The sequence below is a fragment of the Silurus meridionalis genome, chromosome 13 (assembly GCF_014805685.1).
Source record: "Silurus meridionalis isolate SWU-2019-XX chromosome 13, ASM1480568v1, whole genome shotgun sequence".
Lineage (NCBI taxonomy): Eukaryota > Metazoa > Chordata > Actinopteri > Siluriformes > Siluridae > Silurus > Silurus meridionalis.
In genome coordinates this window covers 26416844-26442776 of record NC_060896.1, presented here as the reverse complement: position 1 = coordinate 26442776, position 25933 = coordinate 26416844, and the positions used below count along the sequence as shown (strand labels likewise).

At 37.0% G+C, this 25933-nt stretch overlaps 2 protein-coding genes across 3 annotated transcripts in view; one reads left to right on the top strand and one right to left on the bottom strand.

The window, feature by feature from the left end:
- Positions 1 to 4432: 4432 nt before the first annotated feature.
- On the bottom strand, positions 4433 to 7872 carry gcsha (glycine cleavage system protein H (aminomethyl carrier), a). The gene is made up of 5 exons (XM_046864575.1): positions 7681 to 7872; positions 6215 to 6294; positions 6067 to 6130; positions 5817 to 5948; positions 4433 to 4963 (listed from the first exon to the last, which is right to left on the bottom strand). The coding sequence occupies exons 1-5, from the start codon at positions 7829 to 7831 to the stop codon at positions 4866 to 4868; spliced, it is 525 nt and encodes a 174-aa protein (XP_046720531.1). The 5' UTR covers positions 7832 to 7872; the 3' UTR covers positions 4433 to 4865.
- A 2364-nt stretch (positions 7873 to 10236) lies between these two features.
- The window catches only part of otogl (otogelin-like), a 39211-nt gene continuing 23514 nt past the window's right edge, over positions 10237 to 25933 (top strand). For both annotated transcript variants that reach the window (XM_046863813.1, XM_046863812.1), the window contains exons 1-25: positions 10237 to 10567; positions 10802 to 10844; positions 11429 to 11474; positions 11793 to 11871; positions 12868 to 12960; positions 16435 to 16589; positions 16909 to 17030; positions 17168 to 17373; positions 17739 to 17863; positions 18739 to 18845; positions 19195 to 19301; positions 19916 to 20041; positions 20344 to 20452; positions 20705 to 20751; positions 20864 to 21009; positions 21385 to 21517; positions 21776 to 21953; positions 22081 to 22205; positions 22950 to 23159; positions 23721 to 23886; positions 23975 to 24049; positions 24291 to 24334; positions 24653 to 24827; positions 24980 to 25087; positions 25183 to 25321. In XM_046863813.1, the coding sequence (XP_046719769.1) occupies positions 10495 to 10567; positions 10802 to 10844; positions 11429 to 11474; positions 11793 to 11871; positions 12868 to 12960; positions 16435 to 16589; positions 16909 to 17030; positions 17168 to 17373; positions 17739 to 17863; positions 18739 to 18845; positions 19195 to 19301; positions 19916 to 20041; positions 20344 to 20452; positions 20705 to 20751; positions 20864 to 21009; positions 21385 to 21517; positions 21776 to 21953; positions 22081 to 22205; positions 22950 to 23159; positions 23721 to 23886; positions 23975 to 24049; positions 24291 to 24334; positions 24653 to 24827; positions 24980 to 25087; positions 25183 to 25321 (2937 nt within the window). In that variant the 5' untranslated portion in view covers positions 10237 to 10494. The remainder of the gene's footprint in view (positions 10568 to 10801; positions 10845 to 11428; positions 11475 to 11792; positions 11872 to 12867; positions 12961 to 16434; positions 16590 to 16908; positions 17031 to 17167; positions 17374 to 17738; positions 17864 to 18738; positions 18846 to 19194; positions 19302 to 19915; positions 20042 to 20343; positions 20453 to 20704; positions 20752 to 20863; positions 21010 to 21384; positions 21518 to 21775; positions 21954 to 22080; positions 22206 to 22949; positions 23160 to 23720; positions 23887 to 23974; positions 24050 to 24290; positions 24335 to 24652; positions 24828 to 24979; positions 25088 to 25182; positions 25322 to 25933) is intronic.

The following is a 25933-nucleotide window of genomic DNA, read 5'->3' as shown; positions in this document are numbered from 1 at the left end:
AATTTAAGAAAATGTAAAATGCCTGTTGTATTTCTATCAGTTAATATTAATAGAAAAACATTTAAACAGAATAAATAATAAATATAAAAATGTTTACAGATGATAGATGGTTTAAATCACATAGATGTTTAAAGACACACAAAAAAGGGGGGATTTTAATCAATCTCAACACATTGAGCATCAAATTATCATATATAGTTTGATTTATGAATCATTAATCATAGTCTGATTTTTAAAGAAATAAGAACCCTAATCGCTCACTACACGTGAATGTAAAATATTCATAATATTATTATTGTATGAGAAAATCACAAAATGTTGATGAATGTATAAATGATATTATACAAAATATGGATAAAAATGATCAAATTATGCATGATGACTAATTTGGGGATGATGGACAAGCTTGATAGCTTTAATATTTTAAATCCAATGGAGTATGGTGATTCTTTTAGCGTGTTTTTACTGTGTGTCATTTTCAGGCCATGTCTCATCTCGGTGTTGCTTCGTCTCCTTTCTCTCCCTCTTTCCCCTTCACTCGTCCTCCCCGAAAGGCTGCAGTAATGTGATTTCTGTAATGTAATTTGTCTGTGGTGTGTGTGATGTGTGGTGATGTGTGTGTGTGTGTGTGTGTGTGTGTGTGTGTGTGTGTGTGTGTGAGATGTGTGGACAGTTGGGAGGGATCTTGCTTCAGCCTGGATGATTTATGATCTGTGCTCTGCCGTTTTTCTAAAACACGTTTCTCTTCATTTATTTTTAATCTGCAGAGTGATTAGTTCTCCCTGTCACCTGCTACAGCACGTCTGAGCTCTGCGTTAATGAGACGGAGACATGAATTCAGAAAGAGAGAGAGCGAGAAAGACGGGGGGAGAAAGAGCAGTAGATGAAGAGATTCGGGTTTATAGCACAGAAGCATAGATGAGCTGATGAAATCTTGAAAATGAGACACACTGTGTTCTTGTCACTGGTAAAGCCTGTGTGTTTTGTATGTCTGTGTGTGTGTGTGTGTGTGTGTGTGTGTGTGTGTGTGTGTGTGTGTGTGTGTGTGTGTGTGTGTGTGTGTGTGTGTGTGTGTGTGTGTGTGCGTGTGATTGTTCGAGAGCTGAAGATGTCCTCTGCTCTGTGAGGAGAAAACGTGCAGAGACAGTGATGAATCAAACAGCTGTTGATAAACTGTGTCCCTTTCTATGTCCCTTTAAATGAACAATCAGCAAAAGTGGAGGTCACCCGCTGCGTCCAATTCAAACCGTCCTCATTATTTCCATGGCAACACCTTCTTCTGAGCAGTAATTGCTAGGTTTTTTTGCTCACAGTTCATCCTCTGTTCTTCTTTGGTTCTCATGTCAGGCCATCTCACTGTCCTTCTCTCAAACGTGTCTCGTTTGTCTCAGTGCGCTCGGATAACGGATTTGGTTGTATGCAGTGGCTACAATATAATCCATTTCTACAGGAATCGCTTGGAGATTTGAAGGCCTCAGTTCACATTGAAGATCCAGATGCATACATAAAGCCTTAATGAAGCTGTATCTGTTTGTTTTTCTCCTCCGCTAGAGCCTGATTAAAGGCCATAAGGTCATGATATTTCCATTGATTTTCCCATTTCATTTAAAATTCCACCAGTTTTATTGTTCATCCTGCTCTGTTTTCATTTTTCATGCTTTAGCCTCCAAACTATGTATCATCCTGCTATGCAGTACACTGATATACTATCTATTATTTATATTATATTACATCTTTCTGCGTTTTTTCAATATTTCTTTTTCTTAATCCTTGTATAAGTGATTCAACCGAGCAAAAATCTGATCTAAAATCTAATCATATCACATTCATTTCAGCGTATATATGACAACAGGGTTCGTTTTACTAAAGCTCTTTTCTCCCTCACACACACACACACACACACACACACACACACACACACACACACACACACACACACAGTCTCTCTCTTTCTCTCTATTCGTAATTACTGCACACTCACCTCACTAGAGAGCGAGCTTTAAATAAAGACCTGATCAGATCCTATAAGGTCAGTAGAACAGACACACACACACACACACACACACACACACACACACACACACACACACACACACACACAAAGAGAGAGCGAGAGAAAGAGAGAGGGGGCGTTTCTCCTGTATTGATCTGCTGCCTGTAAGTCTTGTTCTGCTGTCTAAACATTATTGATTACTCCTCCCTCAGGTATAGGCTCCCTGTTCAATTTTCATTTTCCACCTATTTGTTCCTCTTTAAGGAAACTTGATTCCCCTTGTAAGTCAATACACATGAAAGAAAAAGACTGTGGGTTTGACAGGAAAGTGAAACCTCTTAACATTTCTCTCTCTGCCTTTATTATTTGAACGTCATCCTACTTGTGCCACAAAGGAAAAAGCTGCCCAGTTATTTTATAATATTATCATCATCCTGCTTATGATTATGGCATTTTAGCAATAAAAATATTACTTTACTGTCAAATTTATATAAGCGCCACCTACTGGCCTAGATTATGGCCTACTCTCTATGTGTATGTAGCTCAGTGGTTAAGGCATTGGATTCTGAATTGGAAGGTCACAAGTTCAAATCCCAGCACCACTAAGCTGCCACTACTGGGCCCTTAAACGAGACCCTCACTGCTCAATTGTGAGTTGCTCTTGATAAGAGTTTCTTCCAAACGCCGTAAATGTACTGTATGCATTTTAAACACCATATACACTCAATTATGGGTTTACATTTCTAGTAGATAAAAAAAAAAATCACATATTTCTGATTTTATTATGAACTGCACACATTTTTCACCTAAACTATAACAACAAAAGGTCTATCAAATCACGTCAAAATGAGTTTTTTTTACATTCACAGGACAGCGTTTAAATATTACAGCAATATTATAGCAACTCTATTAGTGGCAACCTGTGCATTGAACACCTAGGCTTCCATTGGTGTTCTACCCGAATCAGTCCACCTTTTAATACGCTGCCAAGGCGTATCTTTAATAAGATGCCAAGGCTGCAGAAACCATCAATATTATAGAGAGACGCAGTCTAACAGAGCACTGCATCACAGACAAGAATCTCATGCAGCGAGAATGAATGTCGTTACTAAAGCAAGAAACCCAATAAACGCAATTTAACACGTCTCCTTTCACTGTAGCCACAACTGCACTGCAGAAGCATCGATATGAACCCCATCAAATCATTTCAGGCTTTCCTCTGGTTCTTTATGCATTTTTTCCCCGTGCATTACAGTTTTCCTGTCGATTTGAAATGGATTTTATTTGTGCAAAATATTTTGCTCATGATGTCCATCTTTTCTTGAAAAGTCCGTCTTGTAAATGTGCTCGTAAGTGTATCTGCGACCAAATCAGTTTGATTGAATGAGATTAAAGCCGTCACAAATATATTCGAGCTTGTGCAGTTTGCTACAGATACGGTTTGTGAGATCTGAATAGTGCCCTCACTGACCATCCAATCAAAGGACGTGAAAATGCAGATATTACAATCACTGTGTTATCTACTTACAGTACGAGTTTTTTTTTTAAGCATTTTCCTGCTTTGTTTAATATAATGTTTCATCTTTTTTTAAGGTTAAAAGATAAGAATGAACATAGAATGGCTAATTGCGATTTATTATGGTTTAATAATTTAGTATAAATGGGTAATAAACCACTTGTCCCACTGTAACAGGAGCTAACAAGAGAGTAGTAAAGCTCATATTATATTAAACCAGATGTGATGTGACCACTGCAGTCGTATCAGACTTGGCTGCTTTCTTTAAATACACCAACCCACATACTTCTGATCAGACAATACAATCTTTAGTTTTTATAACTAAACTGTAGTCAGGAATATATACTATATGGGCAAAAGTTTGTGGACACCTGACTCACCATTCCATTTTTAGTCCCCTCCCCCCCTGTTATAACTTCCACTCTTCTGGGAAGATGTTTCACTAGATGTTGGAGTGTGCTTGTAGAGATTTGTGTGAGATTCATCCAGCTACAAGGGTGTTAGTAAAATCAGGTACTGCTGTAGGTAAGAAGGTGAGGAGATCTGGGGTGCAGTCAGCATTCACATTCATCCTAAAGGTGTTCAAAAAGGCGTTTAGAGCTCTATAGCAGGAGATCTTCCACATTCTTATGATTATGGTGTGTTAAGGTTCCGAGTCATGCCGGAACAGGTTTGGGTCTCCTAACTAAAGTAAAATTCAATTCCACCGCATCCAAAGACGTCCTACACGATCGTGTGCCTCCAATTTTGCTGTAACAGTTCGAGGATGAAGCACATACGGCTGGAAAAGGCGGGTGTCCCAATACTTTCGGCTATAATGTGCACATATATTGACTATACACTATTAGTAAACGCTCGCTTCGGGGGGGTATTTGAGTCACAATTGCGTTAGAATTTTGCAGAAAAATAAATCAGACACAAGATTCAGAAAATCAGTAGTGTTTTAATAAGAGTTAGTAATCTTCCCCTACCAGCTGCTGACTCGACACAAAAACATGAAGGTTCAGATCATAAACTGCTCAACAAAACCATAAAAATATTAAGTCAGCATGCAGATTGTGTGTCAGACATCCCATACACAGTCTGGACCATAATCATCTTATTAACTTCAACCTGGAATGCAGTAAGAGTTCACTGAATAATTCGTCACCACTGGATCATACAGCGAGTTCTTTTAGTGCCTTTATTGCCAGAAATATTCCTCTATAGCTGAACTAAAGCAGTGGGCTTTAATTAGACAGAATCAGTACTAAAGAATTAGGCAGTTCACAGTCGAATGTATTGTCTTTTCTTTTCTCCCACAGGGGAATGTGAACGTGTCGAATCCATGCATGTGAGGTGGTTTTTGGATCATTACTAGTCCTCTATGGATTTGATGTATCTCTCATACGCTGCTTCATCCATTAAACTGTCCAGTTCTTTTGGGATTGATATTGTCATTTTTATCAGCCAACCTGAGGGGGAAAAAAAAAAAACCAACAACACTGATTAATGAAGCACAGTAACACATTCACAGTCTCCTGGAAAGCATCTGAAGCTTTCTGATGATTTTATCGTCATGCTTAGGGTTTTAGAGTTATTTAGGCTCCACCCCTCTTAAAACACTGCAAGTCCAATTAGGTTACTTATCAATTTTTCATAGTCTGAAATGAGAAAGCCTATGCTGTGAGTGTTGCTTTAAAAATCTGGAAGACTTAATTAAACACAATTAAAAGAATAATAATTGAATACAGCTCTCAGAGGTTCCCTGGTTCAAGTTATCATTGCTTTTTGACAGGTATTGTGACGTCTAGACGTCTGGGTCAGAGCATCTCCAAAACTGCAGCTCTTTTGGGATGTTCCTGGTCTGCAGTGGTCAGAATCTATCCAAATTTCTTCAAGGAAGGAACAGTGGTAAACGGGTGACAGGGTCACAGGTGGGCGATGCTCATTGATGCACGTGGGACTATTTTGTCAGGTCTTAATGTTATGCCTGAGTGGTGTATATACACACGCTGGGTCCTACTGGCTCGAACTGTTTCGATATGTATGAAAATGTATGAAACGTATGATACGTTATTATATGTGCTGTACAAGAAGAGTGAATGTCGCTGTTCTTTGAAGTTCCAATTTTGTTAAGAAGCTGATATAATGTCTCTGGAACATTGAGGATCAATGGTCATTGGGAACTTGCCATTGCTGGGGCTTGAACTTACACCCTTCTGATCAATAGTTTAAAAACTTAACTATGGTCCGCAACTACCTTTTTAATGTGGTGTTACGCCTTATTTGTGAAAAAAATTATAAATCTGAAATGATCAAGCTCACCATCTTGGTAGCAGGACTTATTAACCAGTCCGGGATTGTCAGCAAGAGCGTGGTTAATCTCAGTCACCTCTCCTGTTAAAGGAGAGTACAGATCGCTCACTGCCTTCACACTTTCCAGAGCACCAAACTCTTCTGCAATGGATTGGATGCATGGATTAATAAATATATACACACACACACACACACACACACACACACACACACACACACACACACACACGTGTATAAAACACTCGCTACTGATTCTTACCTGACTGTGAGAGTTTTGTGCCAACATCAGGGAGCCCACAGTAGACCACATCACCCAAAGCTTCCTGGATAAAAAACAGAAGTCAGAACAGCATATAGAGCACATGCATGAATTTATCATTACGGACACGTGAGTTGATTCTACTCACCTGAGCAAAGTTACTGATGCCTACAGTGCCTGTGCCATTTTCCACTCGCACCCACTCATGCTTATTTGTGAACCTCAGTGCTGTGGATTGAGACACAAAAAATGGACATGGTGTGACTAAAGAGATTCAAACTTTTTCCAAATATCCGTGTTGGGAGACTTGTACAAGGTGCATTCTCAGTGTTGCCAGAGCTAAGAATATTACACGGGATACACAGGGTTGTCACACACCTCTCTAATAAACGTGACATGTTAAAGCATTTTAATTTCCCTTCAGTGAAATAAAGATTATGGTGTGTTAAGGTTGACGTGTCACAGTTGAATGATTTCTGCATTTCACAAAACACAAACTAATGGGCTATGCAATGATATTTCGGGGGCTTTGAGTAACATCTTTCTTCCCACCAGTTCATAACAATAAAATGAGAAATACTGACAATCAAAGAGATTTAATGGAAAAGACAAACTCAAACGCCTTCAATGACACCTTCAATTGTCCTAAAGCTGTCCTGATTTAGAGAAACAAATAGATAATGAATATAAATTTTGAATGCATAAATGCGTCGCTAGAAGTTTATCCCTAAAGAGCACAGCAGTGGTGATAGTGGCAAAGAAAACCCAGAGATTTTATGAGAAAGCAACCATGAGAGGAACCTTTCTAAGATTTTTTTCCCCCCACTTTGTCCATTAGTGTATGTATATACAGTATATCTATCAGATAGACATGGATATATAAACAAACACACAGAGATATATAACACAGGCAGGCAGATAGACAGGAAACAGGCAGATAGAGATTAGATAGATAGATAGATAGATAGATAGATAGATAGATAGATAGATAGATAGATAGATAGGCAGTTAGACAGACAGACAGACAGACAGATAGATAAACAGACAGGCAGTTGAACAGACAGACAGACAGGCAGTTAGACAGACAGACAGACAGACAGACAGATAGACGGACAGACCCAGATAGAGAGATATGCAGACAGACAACCAGCTAGATAGACAGACAGACAGCTAGCCAGATAGATAAACAGATCAATAGATAGACAGACAGATAGAGAGATAGACAGACAGAACAATAGATAGACAGACAGATAGACCGACAGACAGATAAACAGATCAATAGACGGACAGACAGATAGACGGACAGACAGATAGACGGACAGACAGATAGAGAGACAGACAGACAGACAGACTGATAGATAGACGGACAGACTTGCCGGCTAGTTATATCTTTCTGACCTGCATCTCATGTCTCAAGGTTATACAAAATATTGCTAAAAGACGCTAAACCCAGCAGAGATCCAGCAGCTCTGACCGATTCAGCTGTTTGTGTTTATGATTTCACTTCACCAGATCTTTCAGCACAAGGCCAAAGTGTGTCATGTGTCCTGAAAGTTTCTCAGCACAACCTCCTATCGGCTCCGATCAACACCTCCATATAAGATGATCGAATACCTGTACAAAAGCGCGGAGTCAGTGACAGATCTCGTCTGAAACATGTCCTCGCACAAAGTCGCGCAGGAGAGAAAGCATTTGGATGCAAAGCCCGGGGCAGGGAATTAGTTAAGTTTGCAGAAACACGTCTTAGCAGAAAACACGCCGCCATTTTCTCCAGGTAACGTCGAAATGAGTGGACCGCCAGAGTCGCGCCTTGAATACGTCACAGTCTAGACAACGTCATAGTTCAGCACATCACTGTCATTTAGCTCCATTTCTGTAGATTTATTTACTTTTTTTTCATTATCAGTGTAATTTTATTCATTTATTTTAAATACCTTCTCAGTTTAATTTTAGTTTGACCACTTCTATATAATATATATACTTTACTTTATAATCATGTCTGCCTGCTATATTTATAATAGTGTAATTGGACCTTCTTTCTTTCTTTCTTTCTTTCTTTCTTTCTTTCTTTCTTTCTTTCTTTCTTTCTTATATCTGTTCATTTGAAGCCTGTTTTTTTATTTTTTTATTTTTATTTTTTTACATAAAAAAAAAAAAAAAAAGAGCAGTCTGAACACAGTAATACGTCTTTATTTCATGAAAACTGATTTAAAAATAATATTTTTTGCTCTATTGTATGTGATGGACATCCATGGTGACATTTTAAAAGATTTGTTTGTCATCCTAAAAATATAAATATATCACTGTGTTTGAGAACTTATTCTATTAAGAGATCAAAAATGTGACAGCGTGTAAATAAGAAGCATTTTTACTGATAGTCTTCAGCCAAATCTACTTAGAAATCATTATATTTTTTAAAGATTTTGATTTAAATGAACTTGAATAAAAAGAAAGTGATAAGAATGAGTTACTGCTCGTTTTCAATTTTCCTCAAAGTAAAAAGTTTAAATTTAAAGTAATTATATATATGTATATATATATATATATATATATATATATATATATATATATATATATATATATATATATAATTACTTTAAATTTAAACTTTTATATATATATATATATATATATATAAACACACTATATTTATATTTAATACACAAAAGTATTTATATATATATATATATATATATATATATATATATATATATATATATATATATATATATATATATATATATATATATATATGAATCCATTTAAAGAATTCCTTAGATCCTAATTTGGTTTTGAGGAAAGCTCTTGTCAGTTTTGTGAAAGTGATCCTAACCCTAAACCTGTATCTACTCAAAGCTGGTCCCATTTTAATAACAGAATATCTTGGGTCAAAGTCCATGTAAACCCACTGTATTTCTAAACAAATTAAATATGGTGTGTTTAAAAAGGATTATACCCAACATTACTTGATTAACAACCTGAACTGATTTGCTAAATACTTTATTTATAGGTATAAATATAATAAATATAAATTTATAAATAATTTATTAGTGTCGTTTTTCCTTTTATCACTTCGTAAATGATCTGATACATACTGTAAATACTTTATAATGGTGTCTGCCTGTTGTATTTGTAATTGTGTAAGAGTTTTTTTTATTGTTAATTTGAAGCACACGTTTTCCACACAATTGTGTAAAGATGTTACAAACTATACTGAGTCTGACTCCAGTCTTCATAGTCTTTGTTTAAATTTAATAGAAATGGTAATAGCAAAAACAGCGCGTATTTATCCATTAAATTATACCATAATTATAACAAAATAATTTACAAATGTTAATGTAAATAGAATAGAATTCTAAACATATACTGATATTTTTCAAAACAAATAAATTATATACATTATTCTGTTCTTTTCTTAATTTTTGTTTTCATTGATCTCTTCTTTTTTAAATGCTACATTCAATTATTAATAATAGCTTTCTATAATAGTACCGGTAGCAGTTTGTAGAAAGACACTCCACCCATGAGAAGGTGATTGGGGTTATTATGAGGTTATTACGAAACTGTTTCTGCACTCAGGTAGAGACTCCACCCATGAGGAGGTAATTGACATTATCATAAAAGACACCATACCTCACTCAGGTAGATACTCAACCCATAATAAGGTGAATGAGGTTATTATGATGGAAGCTGTTTCTGCTCTCAGGTAGAGACTTCACCCATGAGAAGGTGATTGGAGTTATTATGAGGTTATTATGAAGCTGTTCCTGCATTCAGGTAAAGACTCCACCCATGAGAAGGTGATTGGAGTTATTATGAGGTTATTATGAAGCTGTTCCTGCATTCAGGTAAAGACTCCACCCATGAGAAGATGATTGAGATTATGATTAAGGTTATTATTATGGAGCTGTTTCTGCACTCAGGTAGAGACACCACCCATGAGAAGGTGATTGGGGTTATTATGAGGTTATAATGAAGCTGTTTCTGCACTCAGGTAGAGACTCCACCCATGAGAAGGTGATTGAGGTTATGATTAAGGTTATTATGATGGAAGCTATTTCTGCACTCAGGTAGAGACTCCACCCATGAGAAGGTGATTGACATTATTATAATAGACACCATACCTCACTCAGGTAGAGACTCCACCCATGAGAAGCTGATTGAGGTTCTTGTGATGGACGCTGTTCCTGCACTCAGGCAGATTGAGCAGCTCCACTCTAGATGAAGATGGGAATTGGCCGCGAGCCTCTGAGGATAAAAACTCATCCCAGCGCGTGACCCTGATTCACACTCCTCGGGGGATTTCTCCTGCCTGCTCCCACACAGCGCACCGCGGCTTTCGCATTAAAAACCCGACCGAGAAAAGAAATAAGAAAAGAAGAATGGCTTTATAATTTTAACTTGTTTTCATCCGGACGCTGCCCTGAGATGAACGAACAGCGGAAAGTAAAGCTGTTTTCTCTCTGGACGCTTGTTTTCCTCAGACTGGTTGTATCTCCTGGTAGGACGCATTTAATTATATAGTGTTAATGAGCCTATTAGCATAGACGCACTTAATAAAAATCACAATTAGCACACAACAATTTCAATTAAAGATATTACAGCTATTAAATATATTTCTAACTTGTTCATTGTTTCCTAAATATAATACTTTAAACTGCTATTTATATTTATCAACTTTTTTTTCCTGGTTAGTTTGATTATAATGGTGTTGAACTTCATTTCTGTTTCATAGGATTCTTTTGCCAGGTGTCAAAAACAGAAAATAACTTGAATAGGTGAGTAAATAAAAATGTCTTTTATATATAATACTTTCATTTAGAACCTTCATATTGTAATTAATATTTAGAAATTAAGTTATTTTTGCAGCATTACTGAACCCAGACTGTGCAGAGGGTAGATGAGGAAATGAGGAATGCGGAAAGGGGAAAGAAAGTTCTAGAAAAAAGACTCATTAATTAATTTATGCCTCTAAAATGTTCCTTACATTCAATGTAATTGATTAATTGATCATTTCTTTAGCTTTTTATGTAACTGTTTATGGGAATGAAGTTGTAAGTGTGTGTGTGTGTGTGTGTGTGTGTGTGTGTGTGTGTGTGTGTAAGAGAGGTGGGTTTGACGGTTAAATTGGCCCCTATCATAAAGTGCATCACAGTCGAATTGGCCCTTGTTATAAAGTTTGCAGATCGACCAGGTAATGTCAGTGTCAGTGATAACACGAGGCTTTGAAATGCGACTTTCTCCAGCATCTTCACCGTGCTCCTTCATTAACGTTTCTGTGTGGCATCTTAAGTAGATCTAATGGTGCGCTCCCACCGTCACTGTGCTTTTAATACTGCTCTCTTTGTACTGTTCCTAAAAGGAGAGTTAATGCACTGCGCCAGAAACGAGATCTCTTCCGTGAGGAGGTGAGTACACCTAAGAGAAAATGTCTAGGGAGAGAGTGGAGCAACCACACACTCACAAACACACACACACACACACATACAAAGTCCTGAGCTATTCTGCATGTTCACAAAGCTGTCTTTGTAAACTTAGCACAAATGCAATAGCACTAAGAGTCCAACTCCCAAACGTCTGTAGCCGTCACACCATTTTAAGGAAACTCTGACTCCGTCTTACTAATCTGACTCCGCACTCAGAAATCCGACATGACCCCGTGACATCCGTTCAGCTCGAAAACAAGAAGAAATGTGTCCATGCTTATACGTCATTTCCATTCGCAGGCCGTCAGTGCAGTGCTGTCTGATTCAGCTCTCCATCGAAGCGTCCTGCATAATTATACGTCTCGAGATGCATCCTCAGGTAACACAAATTCTTTTAGACTGTATTTTAGTCACATTTTGTTGAGTGCAAACGTACCCAAACTAGACGTTCAGTTCAATTCGTCCTTCCATGTGGTGTTAAAAACATACCCAAAGGTCCCGAAAAGAGTGACTTTACATAGAGAGCGCAAAAATTATTACAATATACGATTAATTCTTTACCAACATGTAACTTCCGAGAACTAATCCAGTTTAAATAGGGATTAAGAGTATCATCGGTATATCATCGCTCAAGAGAACACAGTTAAATTGAGTTTATTCAGTCGCTGAATTCAGTCACTGATCCTGAACATGGCTCAGTATGTCTGTGGATGATCTCATGATTGCAGAGGCCAAAAAAAAATTTCATTATTTAGTTAATAACTTGGAAATAAATGATTTATGGTGGAAATTAATAACTGCATATATGATATGCTAATATTTTGTGATTACAAAGTTCCTTCCAGCACACATGGCTTGAGTTTGCAGTAAACAGCTGTGCAAGAATATTAAATCCTAATCCCACTGATCTGCGTTCCCTGGATGTCCCTGGCAGTTCTTCCAATTTACTCTCACCTTTAAGCTTGTTAGGGATCCAAATCCATATTTTTGGAAATCTGTTTTTTTTTTTTTAACATTGGCCATTGTTAAAAGTGCGATATAAATAAAATTGTATTGAATTAGAGGGAATATCGATGTCAAAACTGGTTTATAGGAAGATATATAGATCAAATAAATCTGCAACAACAATGCTCTGTGAACTTATTTTTTAATGCGGTGGAGTAAATAAGAGAGACGCCTTTATATAAACATATTTTAACCTATAAGTCGGCATATTTAAAGCGGTGTTAAATAAATATTCAGTCATATGATAGGAATAGTAAACCTCTAATAAATCGTAACTCCAGAGGAGTTTAAGACTATAATAGTACAATAGTTTTGCTGTAATATGTTTATTAAGTGTATGTTAATGTGTGTTTGTGGTTGGTGTTTGTAGAGTATTGCGGGTGTCTTAATGGAGGCTGGTGTCAGGACGGGGGTCAGTGTGACTGTGCACAGTTCCAGGCTCTGGGGGACCGCTGTCAGATCAGTGAGTAACACACACACCAAACACATACACCATCAAACACGTTAAAGATAACAAACCAGCTCAGGCTCTTAAGAATCATGTTAAAAGTATTGCTTTATTGAGAAACCTTCTTTTAGAAACCTGGAAGTAAAGAATTTTGGGACCTTTGCATATTAATAGAAAATTGTTGATTCACAGAAATTCAGTATTTGCAGAAATTCCAGATGTTAAAGTTTTTTAGAGAAAAATAGCAGTTTTAGAATCCAAACAGAAATATTATTTAGTATAGTTTATTTATACCCCTGATAGTACCCATGGTATTGGTGTAGCTTCTAAAATGCCTTCACTGCCATTGTAAACTAATCATAGATTACCTATGATGCATCTCTTTAAAGTCCTAGGCTTAAAAAACATCCAGTTTGGCAGTATTGACCTCTAGTAATTAAATCTTTTTTCTTATTCTCTCATTTTATATACTTTATCCTCCCTATCAACCGCAGCACTCTGTTTTACACTATTCATTATCATAGAGTATCATTCTTTCAAATCTTGGCAAAAGGAAATTTCAAGTTATCATTCACTGTTTATTGATTTTTATTGCCATTGCACATTAGTGTTATTCTCTGAAAGCTTATATTCATCTCAAAAAGATTTAAAAGCAGCAACAATGTTCATTTGCTCAGTAAAAAAAAAAACAGGTTTTATAAGTATATTTATGAGTTAAGTTTTCAGCCCTTGTTTTTACCTTTAGATATGTTAGCCAAATGCGGAACCTTAGACAGCTGTCCTTATGCTGCCCTTCAAATGGGAAAGACTTTATCTTAGGAACACACATACTGCAAAATACAGGCTATCTAGACAACTTCCTGCCTTGTAGAACCTAGGCATTGTGACAAGTGTTTGAAAGCTGGAATATTGTGTGATGGTATTTAACCCATTATTTGTACACATACTGTATGTTACTAAAGAATATATAAGATATTATTTCTCTGCAGCTTCTCTCTGGACTCCAATAGGATGATTATTCAGGTTCTCAAAAACTATTAGGAAATCTTGTTTTTCCAAAATTAGAAACTTACAGTACTCCAATCAGCTGCTCTTTCTGAGGGTACTGAGGTTAAAGGTTGCAGACAGATACAGAAGCAGAAGAGATTAAATTATATATTACAGGTTTTTTTTCCTAATGCATTACATACACACAAATGTCTCATCAGTATAATTTAATGATTGTATTTTATTTTGCACCGAAGATATGCAAACTTTTCAACTCTATAGTTATGCATCTGTATATTCTACAATTATACAATCTTTGTGTAGGGAAGCTGTAGTTTTTTATCTTATTTTGAGCATATTTGCAAATGCCGTACAAACGAATTTAGTTAAAATTCAGTAAATATTATGGTTTTCAACCGCGTGTTTCACTGTGTGGCTATTCCAAACGTGGCTTCAAAATGTAAAAGTATTTAAAAGTTTCTGTCTTTTAAAATAAAATGTAGGATGCAATCACTAAAACTGATGTTTGAGACATTCTATCATTCAAAAGCAAGAAAATATAGTACAGTAACTAGTAAAATTCTGTCGATATCTAAATTATAGAAATGAGAAAAAACGAAATGATAATAATAAAAAGTGTTTGAAATCATGCTAGGGTAATGAGCAGAATTGTTACCTGCTGTAGCTGATGTGAGAAACAAATTGTTAAAGTTGTAATTGTCATCAAGGCAAAACACTGAATTATTATGAATTAAGAAATGTTGAGCCTGTAAATAATAAAATTGTGTAACAATTTCTGAATGCCTGCTCTGAGCTAGCCAGTGTGCATTAAACAGTTGTCCCAGTTTTCAAAACAATTATTTTGGACATTTATTAGGTAAAGTATTATTCTTAGAAATTAACAAAGGTGCAGCAGAACCTTAAATCTCAAGCTTCCTCTGTAGGCTGAGCCTAGAATGAAATTGTCTGTAAAGTAAATCAACCAGCAACTAAAATAATATTTTTGATGAACTTAAATGATAAACTTGTTTATCAGTTTTTTAACGCAGTATCATCTTTCACTATGAATGAAATCTAAAGCACTCACTTTACTGTACACGGTTATCTTAAAACGAATCAGAATTGTAAAACGGTAAGGTCAGTATAAATGACTTAATCGAATGTAATGCACAGTGTACTTTTATCTGTGGCCAGCAAGTATGCTTCATTTCCTCTGTGAATTTGCTGGCATTGGGTTACAAATGTGCTTGGAGCAAAGTGCTACTGACAAAGAGCCTCTGTACATATGTTAAATTAACCAGGTATAGACCTACCATAAAGCACCCAGGTGTGTCCAGGGCAATAACAGGTCACAACAAAAACCATGAGACTGATGCAGGAAGTCTCTTTAGGACCGACTTTAGGCATCAGCGATCAATAAATACAGCATGAAAGAGTGCAAGTGTGAAAATATTTGTGTTGATTTGTTTGCATGTTGTCCTACTTGAAAAAAAAAACTTTATTCTCAAAAGGGGTATATGAACTCCTAGGGGTACTTAGAGGTACTACAAATAGTACTTACATACAGACAGTCATGATATACAGTGCATCGGGAAAGTATTCAGAGCACTTCATTTTTTCTTATTCCAAAATGGTTTATATACATTATTTTTCTCAAAATTCTACAAACACTCCATAATAACAACATGGAAGAAGTTTGTTTAAAATCTTTGCAAATGTATTGTATCACATGTACATAAGTATTCACAGCCTTTGCCATTACACTCAAAATTAAGCTCAGGTACATCCTGTTTTTCCACTGATCATCCTTAAGATGTTCCTACAACTTGATTAGAGTCCACCTGTGGTAAATTCAGTTGATTGGACACCTGTCTATATGAGATCCCACAGTTAACAGTTCATATCAGAGCACAAACCAAGCCATGAAGTCCAAGGAATTGTCTGTAGACCTCAGAGACAGGATTGTATCTAGGCCCAGATCTGGGGAAGGATTTCTGCAGCATTGAAGGTCCCAATGAGCACAGTGGCCATCATTTATAAATGAAAGAAGTTTGGAACCACCACGACTCTTCCTAGAGCGGAGCTGCCCGGCCAAACTGAGCAATCGGAGAGAAGGGCCTTAGCCAGGGAGGTGACCAAGGGCCCAATGTTCATTCTGAAAGAGCTCCAGTGTTTCTCTGTGGAGAGAGGCGAACCTTCCAGAAGATCAACCATCTCTGCAGCACTCCACCAATCAGGCCTGTATGGTAGAGTGGTTAAATGGAAGCCAATTCTCAGTAAAAGGCATCTCATGTGCATTATACAAATAGCAATACAGGACCAGTCACAAGGACCAGAAAAAAAAAATGTGGATAATCACTACAGATAATGTTTATTACTATTTCATTTCCCTCCTTTCATGTTTCAGCCGAGTTAGATGCTTTATTGCACTGTTGACTTTGTCTAGAGATAAGATAAGAGTATATGCAGTAAATAAAATAAAACAAATGTATTTTTTTTTAGTTCCCAACCATGGGCAGGACCGGGATGGAATTTGTCGCTCATGGGGTCAGCACCATTTTGAAACATTTGATGGAATGTACTACTATTTCCCTGGAACATGTTCATATATCTTGGCCAAAGACTGTCACTCAGCAGTGCCCCGGTTTACCGTGTGGGTGAGTTATATACACTTTAACAGCACCCCTTTCAGTTACAGACCACTGAGCCACAGAGGCACTTAACTTATAGAGTCTCTTTTTACTTTGGGTGACATTATATCTTGAGAAAAAGCCCTTAAAGTTAAGCCCTTCCTGTATATTGAATTTAGATAAGCACTGTTTGTATACAATGAACAAATGGTTAAATTTTTACAAAAAAGAAATGACATCATTCTGAATACTTTGCTGTTTTTTTTCCTTTATGGATTACTTCTTTATCAGTCCCCAGATTGCCTTCCTATTCCTGACTTTCTCGCTCTCTTTCTCTGAATGGCAGGTTCACAACTGTCGTTCCTGTCGTGGCTCAGTGTACTCTTGCCCTCGTTCTCTCAGTCTTTTTTTTGCAAACGAGGAGGAGATCCACATTAGAGGCTACCAGGTGCTGAAGGGTGAACAAAGGTGAGCTTATTTGGACATATTTTAAATAAAATTAATATGCACACTAACTAAAAGACAATACATTAAGGGTCATTGATGCTGTTGAGACTCAATGTCCTTTTATCTCTTGCTATGCTTTTCTTGTTCTGTTGCTGTAGACTGACCTTACCCCAGACGGTCCATAATGTATTTATCGAGCGCCTTGCTGACTACATCCTGGTGAAGAGTACGTTTGGCTTCTCTCTGGCCTGGGATGGAAGCTCCGGCGTCTACCTCAAAATGACAGAGGAGCACAAAGGCCGGCCTTGTGGCCTGTGCGGAAACTACAATGATGACGGATCAGATGATCTCAGCAGTAGCTACGGTGAGACAAACAGGCTGAGACACACTTATCAAATCTATCAGCGACCAGTTCAGATCTATTCTATCTGCTCTGCATGCAACTGCTAGAGTTTACTAATGCGGCAGAGTTTACTGCTCTTGTAACCGGGTTAATAAAGATAAAAGTCAAGTTCAAATCAAAGAAGTTTTCATTGGTTTCCAAATATATTATCTGTGATTAAATGCGTATTTAAGCTAAACAGGAATTGACATAATTGTAAGATGATTCATATATTTTTGTTCTCAATACCCTAGATTGAGATACCGTATAAACCTCTATATAAAAAGAACATATGATGTTTCTTTCATTCCAATGGACATCCTTAAGGCTGTGTGTTGTATTTGTAGGCATAAATTCTGAAGATGTTGCTGAGTTTGGTAACAGCTGGATGGTGGAGCTTCCTCATGAGCCTCTGTGTACTGCTGTAGAAGATGACTTTCCTGGACCATGCTCATCTGAGTCTGAAATGGATGTAAGTGCATGATAGAAATATGATGGTGCGTCCATGCATTTTTCCTTTTTTTAAGCTACGTAAAAGGTAGTAGCTAAATTGAAATAATGTAAATAAAGTGCCCATATTTTTTTGTTGTCGTAGTAATGTGGATTTTCTGCTACTTGCTTTCTTTGTAATGTCGCTATATAAATTTAATGAGAGGTGAAATATGGCAGAATCATCAATCAGTAAATGGGACCGAGATGATCTGAAGAGATTTTAGACCACACAAGCTATAGGATTAGTCTGAGGAATCATTCAGGCCAACAGCCTTGAGAACATTTATTTGAATTAAGAAATCTGACTTTTCCTACCTTTTCACGCTTTTCATGCATGCATGCAAAAACAAAAAAAAGAACACACACACACACACACACACACACACACACACACACACACACGTGCACACACACACACACACACACACACACACACACACACACACACACACACACACACACACAGAGACAAAAAAAAACAGGCACTATAAGAGTATTAAATCACATTCTGAGTTGCTAATTTTCTGAATACTTTTATATACATTAATTAATTAATTAACATTAATAAGTATTTATATTTTACTGTAGTATATATTTAGTATATATTTAATTCATGGCTTATCCTTTAAGTGGCTCATTAACCAAAATAAATAATTAAATTGTTAAATAAACACATAGTATCCCAGATCATTGAATATATCATAGGAACAAAAAATTTCTTTTACATTTCTAAACGTCTAAATAAGATTGTCACTACATATAGATTTATTTTCATAATTCCGGTTTATTGAAGTTTATTTTCCTGTATTATCCATTATTTATTTGGACCTGTTTTGTTTACTTTCCCTCGCACAGGACGCCATCGAGAAATGCAGCGCTTTGCTCTTCTTTCCTTTCATCTCCTGCCATGATAACATAGATCCCAATCCATTTGTTGCCAGCTGTGTTTCAGATCTTTGTGTGTAAGTAAAGTCAATGAATGTATGCTTGTGGTAGTATAACCTGTATAATTAGATGCAGAATAACATGCTTTGCCAATGTTCAGTTGAGCATCTGGATTAGAAATCATATTGTTCTGTGTATAACGGCTCTAAAATTCAAATCAAGTGATGTATTCAACAATTTATGAACTGTAAATATTATATTTCTATTGATAGAGTGAATATTAGCAGTAGCTCTGCTGTGAGTGAGATGGCAGGGATTTTCCTCTTAAGGTTCACTTATTGTATTTTCTTTAAATGACATGTAGAAGATGCATAAACAACAGATGTATTGCTATTTTGACCATGTAAAACTGCATCTTTCTTCCAGCTCGTACGATGAAGAGACATTTTGCCGGACACTGGTCGAATACACCAGGGCCTGCTCCCATGTTGGTTATCCAGTTCGAGAATGGAGAGACAGTTTCCCTTCATGCGGTTAGTCTAGCTCATTCCATTTATTAAACATTAAACAGATTAGTGAAGGGCAATCCTTCCAGGGAAATTAATTTGTGGAATTTTAATAATGCCATAGACTTTCCTAATAAACGAACACTACCTCACAAGTTGTAGGTTTGTAGACATCTGAATATTAGAGTTCTCATTGACGTTATATTTGTTCTCACCTGTTAGCAACGAAAGCATTGATTTTACATCGTGTATCAATATCGGCGCTGATATTCGCCTTTTTTGTTCGACTTGTGAACCTGTGTGTTGTTGACTGATACCAATCAGATCATGAGTAAATATTCATAAATCCAATACATCACTATAAATCGTCACACACGCCCAGAGAGCATTCTGTATGGAATCAAAAAGTATGGATTATGGATTAATAATGGATTACGGATTAAAACAGATGTGTAATTAGCTCATCCAGTACAAGCTGTATATAGTCTGTATTTTGGTTTTCATATACACCTTTTTTCAACACTCATCTAAATTTAACTTGCAACCGTTGCTTCTAAGCTTTATGACTGTTTTTCCTGTGTTGTAGTTTTAGCAAAATCAAGCATTTGTTATATTTAATATTGTTATATTGTGTGTAATAGTGGATGGCTGTGAAGACAGCTTCGTCCATAGAGACTGTATCAGTTGCTGTCCTCCCACCTGCACCTTTGAAAAAGAGTGTCTTGGTACCAACCTGCACTGCCTGGATGGATGCTACTGCCCTGATGGTAAATGTTATTCCACGGTTTTCCCTTTTACAGTATGATTTTTCCTAAACAGAACACAGTGCACACACACACATATAAATATTCTAGGCTGAACCTATTATAAATGACTGAGTGCTTTGTATATAATTTTTAGAGTAAAATAAGATTCATCTCCTATATTATAGTTCCAGTGTTAAATCACCCTTTTAGAATGTACGACCTTCGCAAAATCTGAGAACTGGTTCCTGGTGCTCGGTAATGTTGCTGGAAATAAATATTCTGATATCTATTCACAAACGTATATTTTATTTTTAATTTTCCAGGGATGATTCTACAGAACGGAACGTGTATTGCGGTGTCTCAGTGTCCGTGTGTATATCATGGAACAGCTTATCCTTTGGGACATGTCCTGGAGCAGGGCTGTACTGTCTGGTAAAGAACCTATACGATTTACATGAAAGTTAGTGACCTCTAGTGTTCAAACAGTAGAATTGCATTCAATTGAATTGATTAATATCACACATTTCCATGTTCACATTATGGATTTGGGATATATTGTGCTATTACATTTATATAAACAAGTGGATGTACAAGGATTGTTTTATATCCTTTGAATTTGTGATGTAATGGCATTTAATCCAGAAGAAACTGTTTAAGGCTGTTTTTGTCTCATCATATTTTCAGTGTCTGCATGGGAGGAGTGTGGAACTGCACTGAAAACAACTGCACTTGTACGTTTTTCTTTTGCGTCTTCCTACTCTTCTGATTTAATCTCTGAATGTTATGTATTGTCCAAAATAGCTTACTTGAGTGTGTGTGTGTGTGCGCTTGTTTAAATTCCAGCGGAGTGTACAGTAATGGGTGACACACACGTGACCACATTTGATGGGCGCATCTACATGCATACGGGCAAATGCCAATATGTACTCGTGAAAAGCCGTGGAAACACCAAGTTTACTGTGACTGTGCAGTATTCAGCATGTGGAGAGGTAAGTCTGAGGGAGTGTGTGTGGGTCTCTTGAATCCACCATGTTTAGCTTTTGATATGATACTAATTCCTGTTGAAAAACGTTTTATACAATTTCGATTTGACTCGCCATATGAAAATAAATACTTTACATGTTAACATGGAGTTCTAGCAGCTGACCATTACCATTGATGTGTGTGTCAGTCAGTCCAGTCCCTTTATGTTTGTGGAAAAATCCATCAGGCTCATATAGTAGCTACACTTTTATTTTGCATCAATCTACAGTTTTAAACACATTTTTTTAACTTTGTGTTCAGTATATCTCATTTCTGTTTGTGAGATTGTTGTGTGTCATGCGTGCCCATGTGTGTTCTATGTTTTATTATCTTCATGTCAGTCTCAGGAAGATTCCTGTGGTCACTCGGTGACTCTCGTGGTGGATGAAGACGTGAGCAGGCAAGTTACTCTCAACAGAGAAGGAAAGGTCATTATTGGAGCCAGCATGGTCGTTAGTCTTCCTTACACAGATGGTAAGATTAGTATTGCATACATTTTTTATTACATCATTCTCTTCTGGTTGTTTGGGGGTACTTTTCCCTTTTTTCTTGATCATTTCTTTTGTAGTGAACGTAGGATCACTCTACTCGTCTTCCCTCAGATGGTGCCATTTTCACCTATTGCTATTTTGTTTATTTTATGTTTACTACTAGATTTAAAGCTGTAAATGCAGATTATTTTGCTATGGTGTTAAGACTGGTATCGAATGTGCATATGTATTTTGTATGTAGACGTAGTTGCTGTACGCAGGCTGACTTCTGTATTTGTGGGCCTGCGAGCATCCTTTGGACTGAAGTTGCATTATGACTGGCGAGGTGGTCGGATCTACCTGCAGCTGGACAGCACATGGAAAGGTGGCACCCTCGGACTCTGTGGAACGCTTAACGGCAACCTGCGAGATGACTTCCTGTATGAGACTCATTTTAATGATGGTTATTTAAGTGTGTGTGTGTGTGTGTGTGTGTGTGTGTGTGTGTGTGTGTGTGTGTGTGTGCAAGCTGCCGTAAGTAAATGATCTGTGCTGTGTACTAATTAGCTCTCCAGCTGGTATGATAGAGGGGACACCGCAGCTTCATGCCAATGCATGGAAACTGTCTTCAGCGTGTATCAGTCCTGTTAACGTGCCCATAATCGACCCCTGTGAGATGAACCAACAAAACGGTGTGTACATTTATTCATATACTGCATTTAGACATCTCATAAAAGCAAAATAATACAAATCTCTCTCTATATATATATATATATATATATATATATCTCTCACACACACACACACACACACACACACACACACACACACACACACACACACACACATATATATGTATATATGAGCAAGAGAGATTAGGCATTTAGACAAGATACTGTTTTCTATGTGTCCTATTAACTGCACTTTATTTATTTTATTTATTGTTCTATTGTGTCAAAGAATTGAAGTAAAGTGAAGCAAAAATGAAGAAGACAATTAGGACAATAAGCAGAATATCTGCATTAATGAACATCTGGATTAACCATTAGGGAATATTCAACTTTAAAGACCCCCATTTGTTTATTCAAAGCAGATTTTCCAAAGTACAAGCCCATTTATAAAATACAGGCCCATGCTACAGTAAAAAGATGTTCTATATCTTTGTGCATCTGAGTTTGCTTTGTGCACAGAGACATTGTCATGCTGGATCAGATTTGGATCTCCTAGCTCCTACACAATTTTGTGACTTCAGATTTGCTCTCTCAGTTTTAGAAAGAACCACATGGCTGGAAAAGTCAGGTGTCTCAATACTTTTGTCTATATTGTATAGTTTAAGGAGATTTAACACCAGTGCATAAATGTCCAAATACACCCTAAAATGTTTTTTTTTTGCTTGGTGTTTTGTAATAAAGCTAACCGACTTTGTTGTGTTGCAGCATTCTATGCGTCACTGTGTGACGTTTTGACCGGAGAGGTTTTTGCGGCATGCCACGCGTACGTGAGTCCTGGTGTATACTACCAGCAGTGCCGCTATCAAGCCTGTCGGTGTGGCAGTGGCTGCATGTGCACTGCACTCGCCCATTACGCCTACATCTGCTTTAAGCACCACATCACCGTCTACTTCAGAGCACATGTCTCCGAATGTGGTTAGTTTATAACTGCACCTTTTCTAATTAGCACTTAATATGGTTGTTTAAGAAAATCTACATCGAGCTAAATCGACTTTTTTTTTTGCAAACAATAAATTTAAAATAAAAACAATTCCTCACTGATAATAAAATAAAGCCTTTTTTACAGCATTAAGCATGTGCCCTTATCCAGAGTGAATTATATTTTTCTCATCAATAAATGCAGCTATGGGGTTAGGGGTCTTGCTCAGGAGCCCAGGAGTGGCAAAAATCCAATGTCTTAATTACTAATTACTAAGTATGACTGCTGCGCTGCTGTTAATTGGACAATTAAGGCTGAATGATGCTTTCTAACGTTTACATTCAGACAAAAATAATGTATATAAAATGTATGATCATTTATTTTAAATTATGTTACTGGTAAATCAAAAGTATTCATTTATTCATGTGTGTGTAGTTATTCAACAAAAATGTATGAATGTACGTTAACTTCGGTGCATCCAAATTTCTTTGTGTGTGTGTGTGTGTGTGTGTGTGTGTGTGTGTGTGTGTGTGTGTGTGTGTGTGTGTGTTATGTAGGCATGATATGTCTAGGGGGAATGATGTACCACCCGTGCACGACGTCATGTGGAAGAACATGCCAGTCAGTGAGTAGTGGTGAAGTGTGTGATGGAGACTGTGCTGAAGGATGCGGCTGCATGGATGAGATGTTTTACGATCACGCACGTCAGCGCTGTGTGCCGCTGTAAGCAGAAATACACACGTTTGTCACAAATTGTCACATTCGTTAGTTTGTATATGTTGGAAGGTCAAATAGGATTCTTCTTCTTTAGATCTCAGTGTCACTGTTACTTCATGGGTTCAGTCTTTCAGCCAGGGGAAGTGTCCTTCAGCTCCTCTGGGCCTTGGTAAGTGTGTGTGTGTGTGTGTGTGTGTGTGTGTGTGTGTGTGTGTGTGTGTGTGTGTGTGTGAATTTCAGTGATGTGTTCAGATATATAATGCAAGGAAAAGTTATAGCATGTAGTAAATTGTTCTGCAAATCTAAATTGTAGTGTATGATACTTTATTTCTGTAACGTTTATTACAAGCGTATATCATAAAACAGTGAGTACAGTGTAGGGAAATGTAATGCCATTTTTTTATCTTAAGTCTCTGCAGAAATGGTCGAATGGAATGTGTTCCTGAAGAAAGAGGTAAATAATTTGTATTCAATTTTACAATTTTACCTCATAAATTAAGCAATTTTTACAATTAATTTATTTACTGAACTGGTATATGTAGCATATAGTTTCATTTCTTCGAATCTTTGGTGTTTATGCTAATTACATAAGTCGTATTTAATATTACAAGGTTTACATTTTTTAATAAATACCTTCTTTGGTGTTTTGAAATGATGACTGCTTAAAGATTAGTAATAAATAAGCAATTTATTAATTTACCAGGTTGCATTTTCTGTACTGGAATTTCACACTCCTCTCCTGACTCTAATATTCATTCATTTATTTATTTAGAGCCTGAGACGGATGATTGTCCAAATGGAAAAGTGTACTATAACTGTAGGGGTCCCCAGGGTTCCGGGCCATCTGGTGTGGGCGTGGCATGTGAAGGCACTTGTAGGAACCTAATGCTGAACCTCACCTGCCCTCCTATGACCCCCTGTGTGTCTGGGTGTGGATGTCCAGCAGGGTCTGTATTTGTCTATCAGACTCGATAGGAATTGGATTGAATGATTGGATTGTACAACATATTATATAATAGTAAAGAAAACGAAAAACATATGTGTGTGTGTGTGTGTGTGTGTGTGTGTGTGTGTGTGTGTTTGTGTTTTATATATCCAGGTTAGTTGGTCATAATGGAGAGTGCTATTATCCAGAGAACTGTCCATGTGCATGGCTTGGTCTGGAGTATCTTCCAGGAGAGACAGTGGACACTCCGTGTTATCGCTGGTCAGTGTGTTTAATATATATTGATTATTTCTTGTTAACCATGTGTCTTTATTGCCATTTTTTAAATTATGTATGTATATTGATTTTGTTTTCAGTGTGTGCCATCGTGGGTTCTTTAACTGCACGTATTTTCCCTGTCCTGCGGTTTGCACCATTTACAGCGACCGTCATTACTACACGTTCGATGGCCTGGAGTATGACTATGCTAGCGATTGCCAAGTTTACCTAATAAAGGTACTGTTTTAAATCTGTGTGTGTGTGTGTGTGTGTGTGTGTGTGTGTGTGTGTGTGTGTGTGTGTGTGTGGGGCCTCAATTAATGACCTTAAAATAGCATGCAGTATGTTAGACGAATGTATTTTCACGAATACATAATTTATGGATTACTTGGACCAATTCCACAATGTAGTCCTGTTATTTATTAAAAAACATTTTGATTAATGCAACACATACTGCAGTTATAGAACCTTATAATAGAAGTATTCACCTGCTTTTATACATTTGATCGTGTTACAAACAGGAACTAAAATGGTCTCAATTGGGCTTATTAGAATAAGTGTATAATATTTAGTGGGAGGAAACTCAATATAAAAGCCAAATTTACAGACTGTGCAAACTAAATAAAACTCCTGCTCTAGGATATTTAGATCCAGAATATGTAAATCCAAACATATCCAATGTTGGTTCTATTTGTAGGAAAGTAAGTTGAAAGGGTCCGAATAGTTTTGCAAGACATTTTGAACATAGCCCAAGTGTGTCAGCTAAGGAAAAGAGGATCAAAGTGTCACCCATTGTTGACCATTTGCGAGTAAATCGGATTTATTAGCAGAAAGGAGCTTACCAGCTTC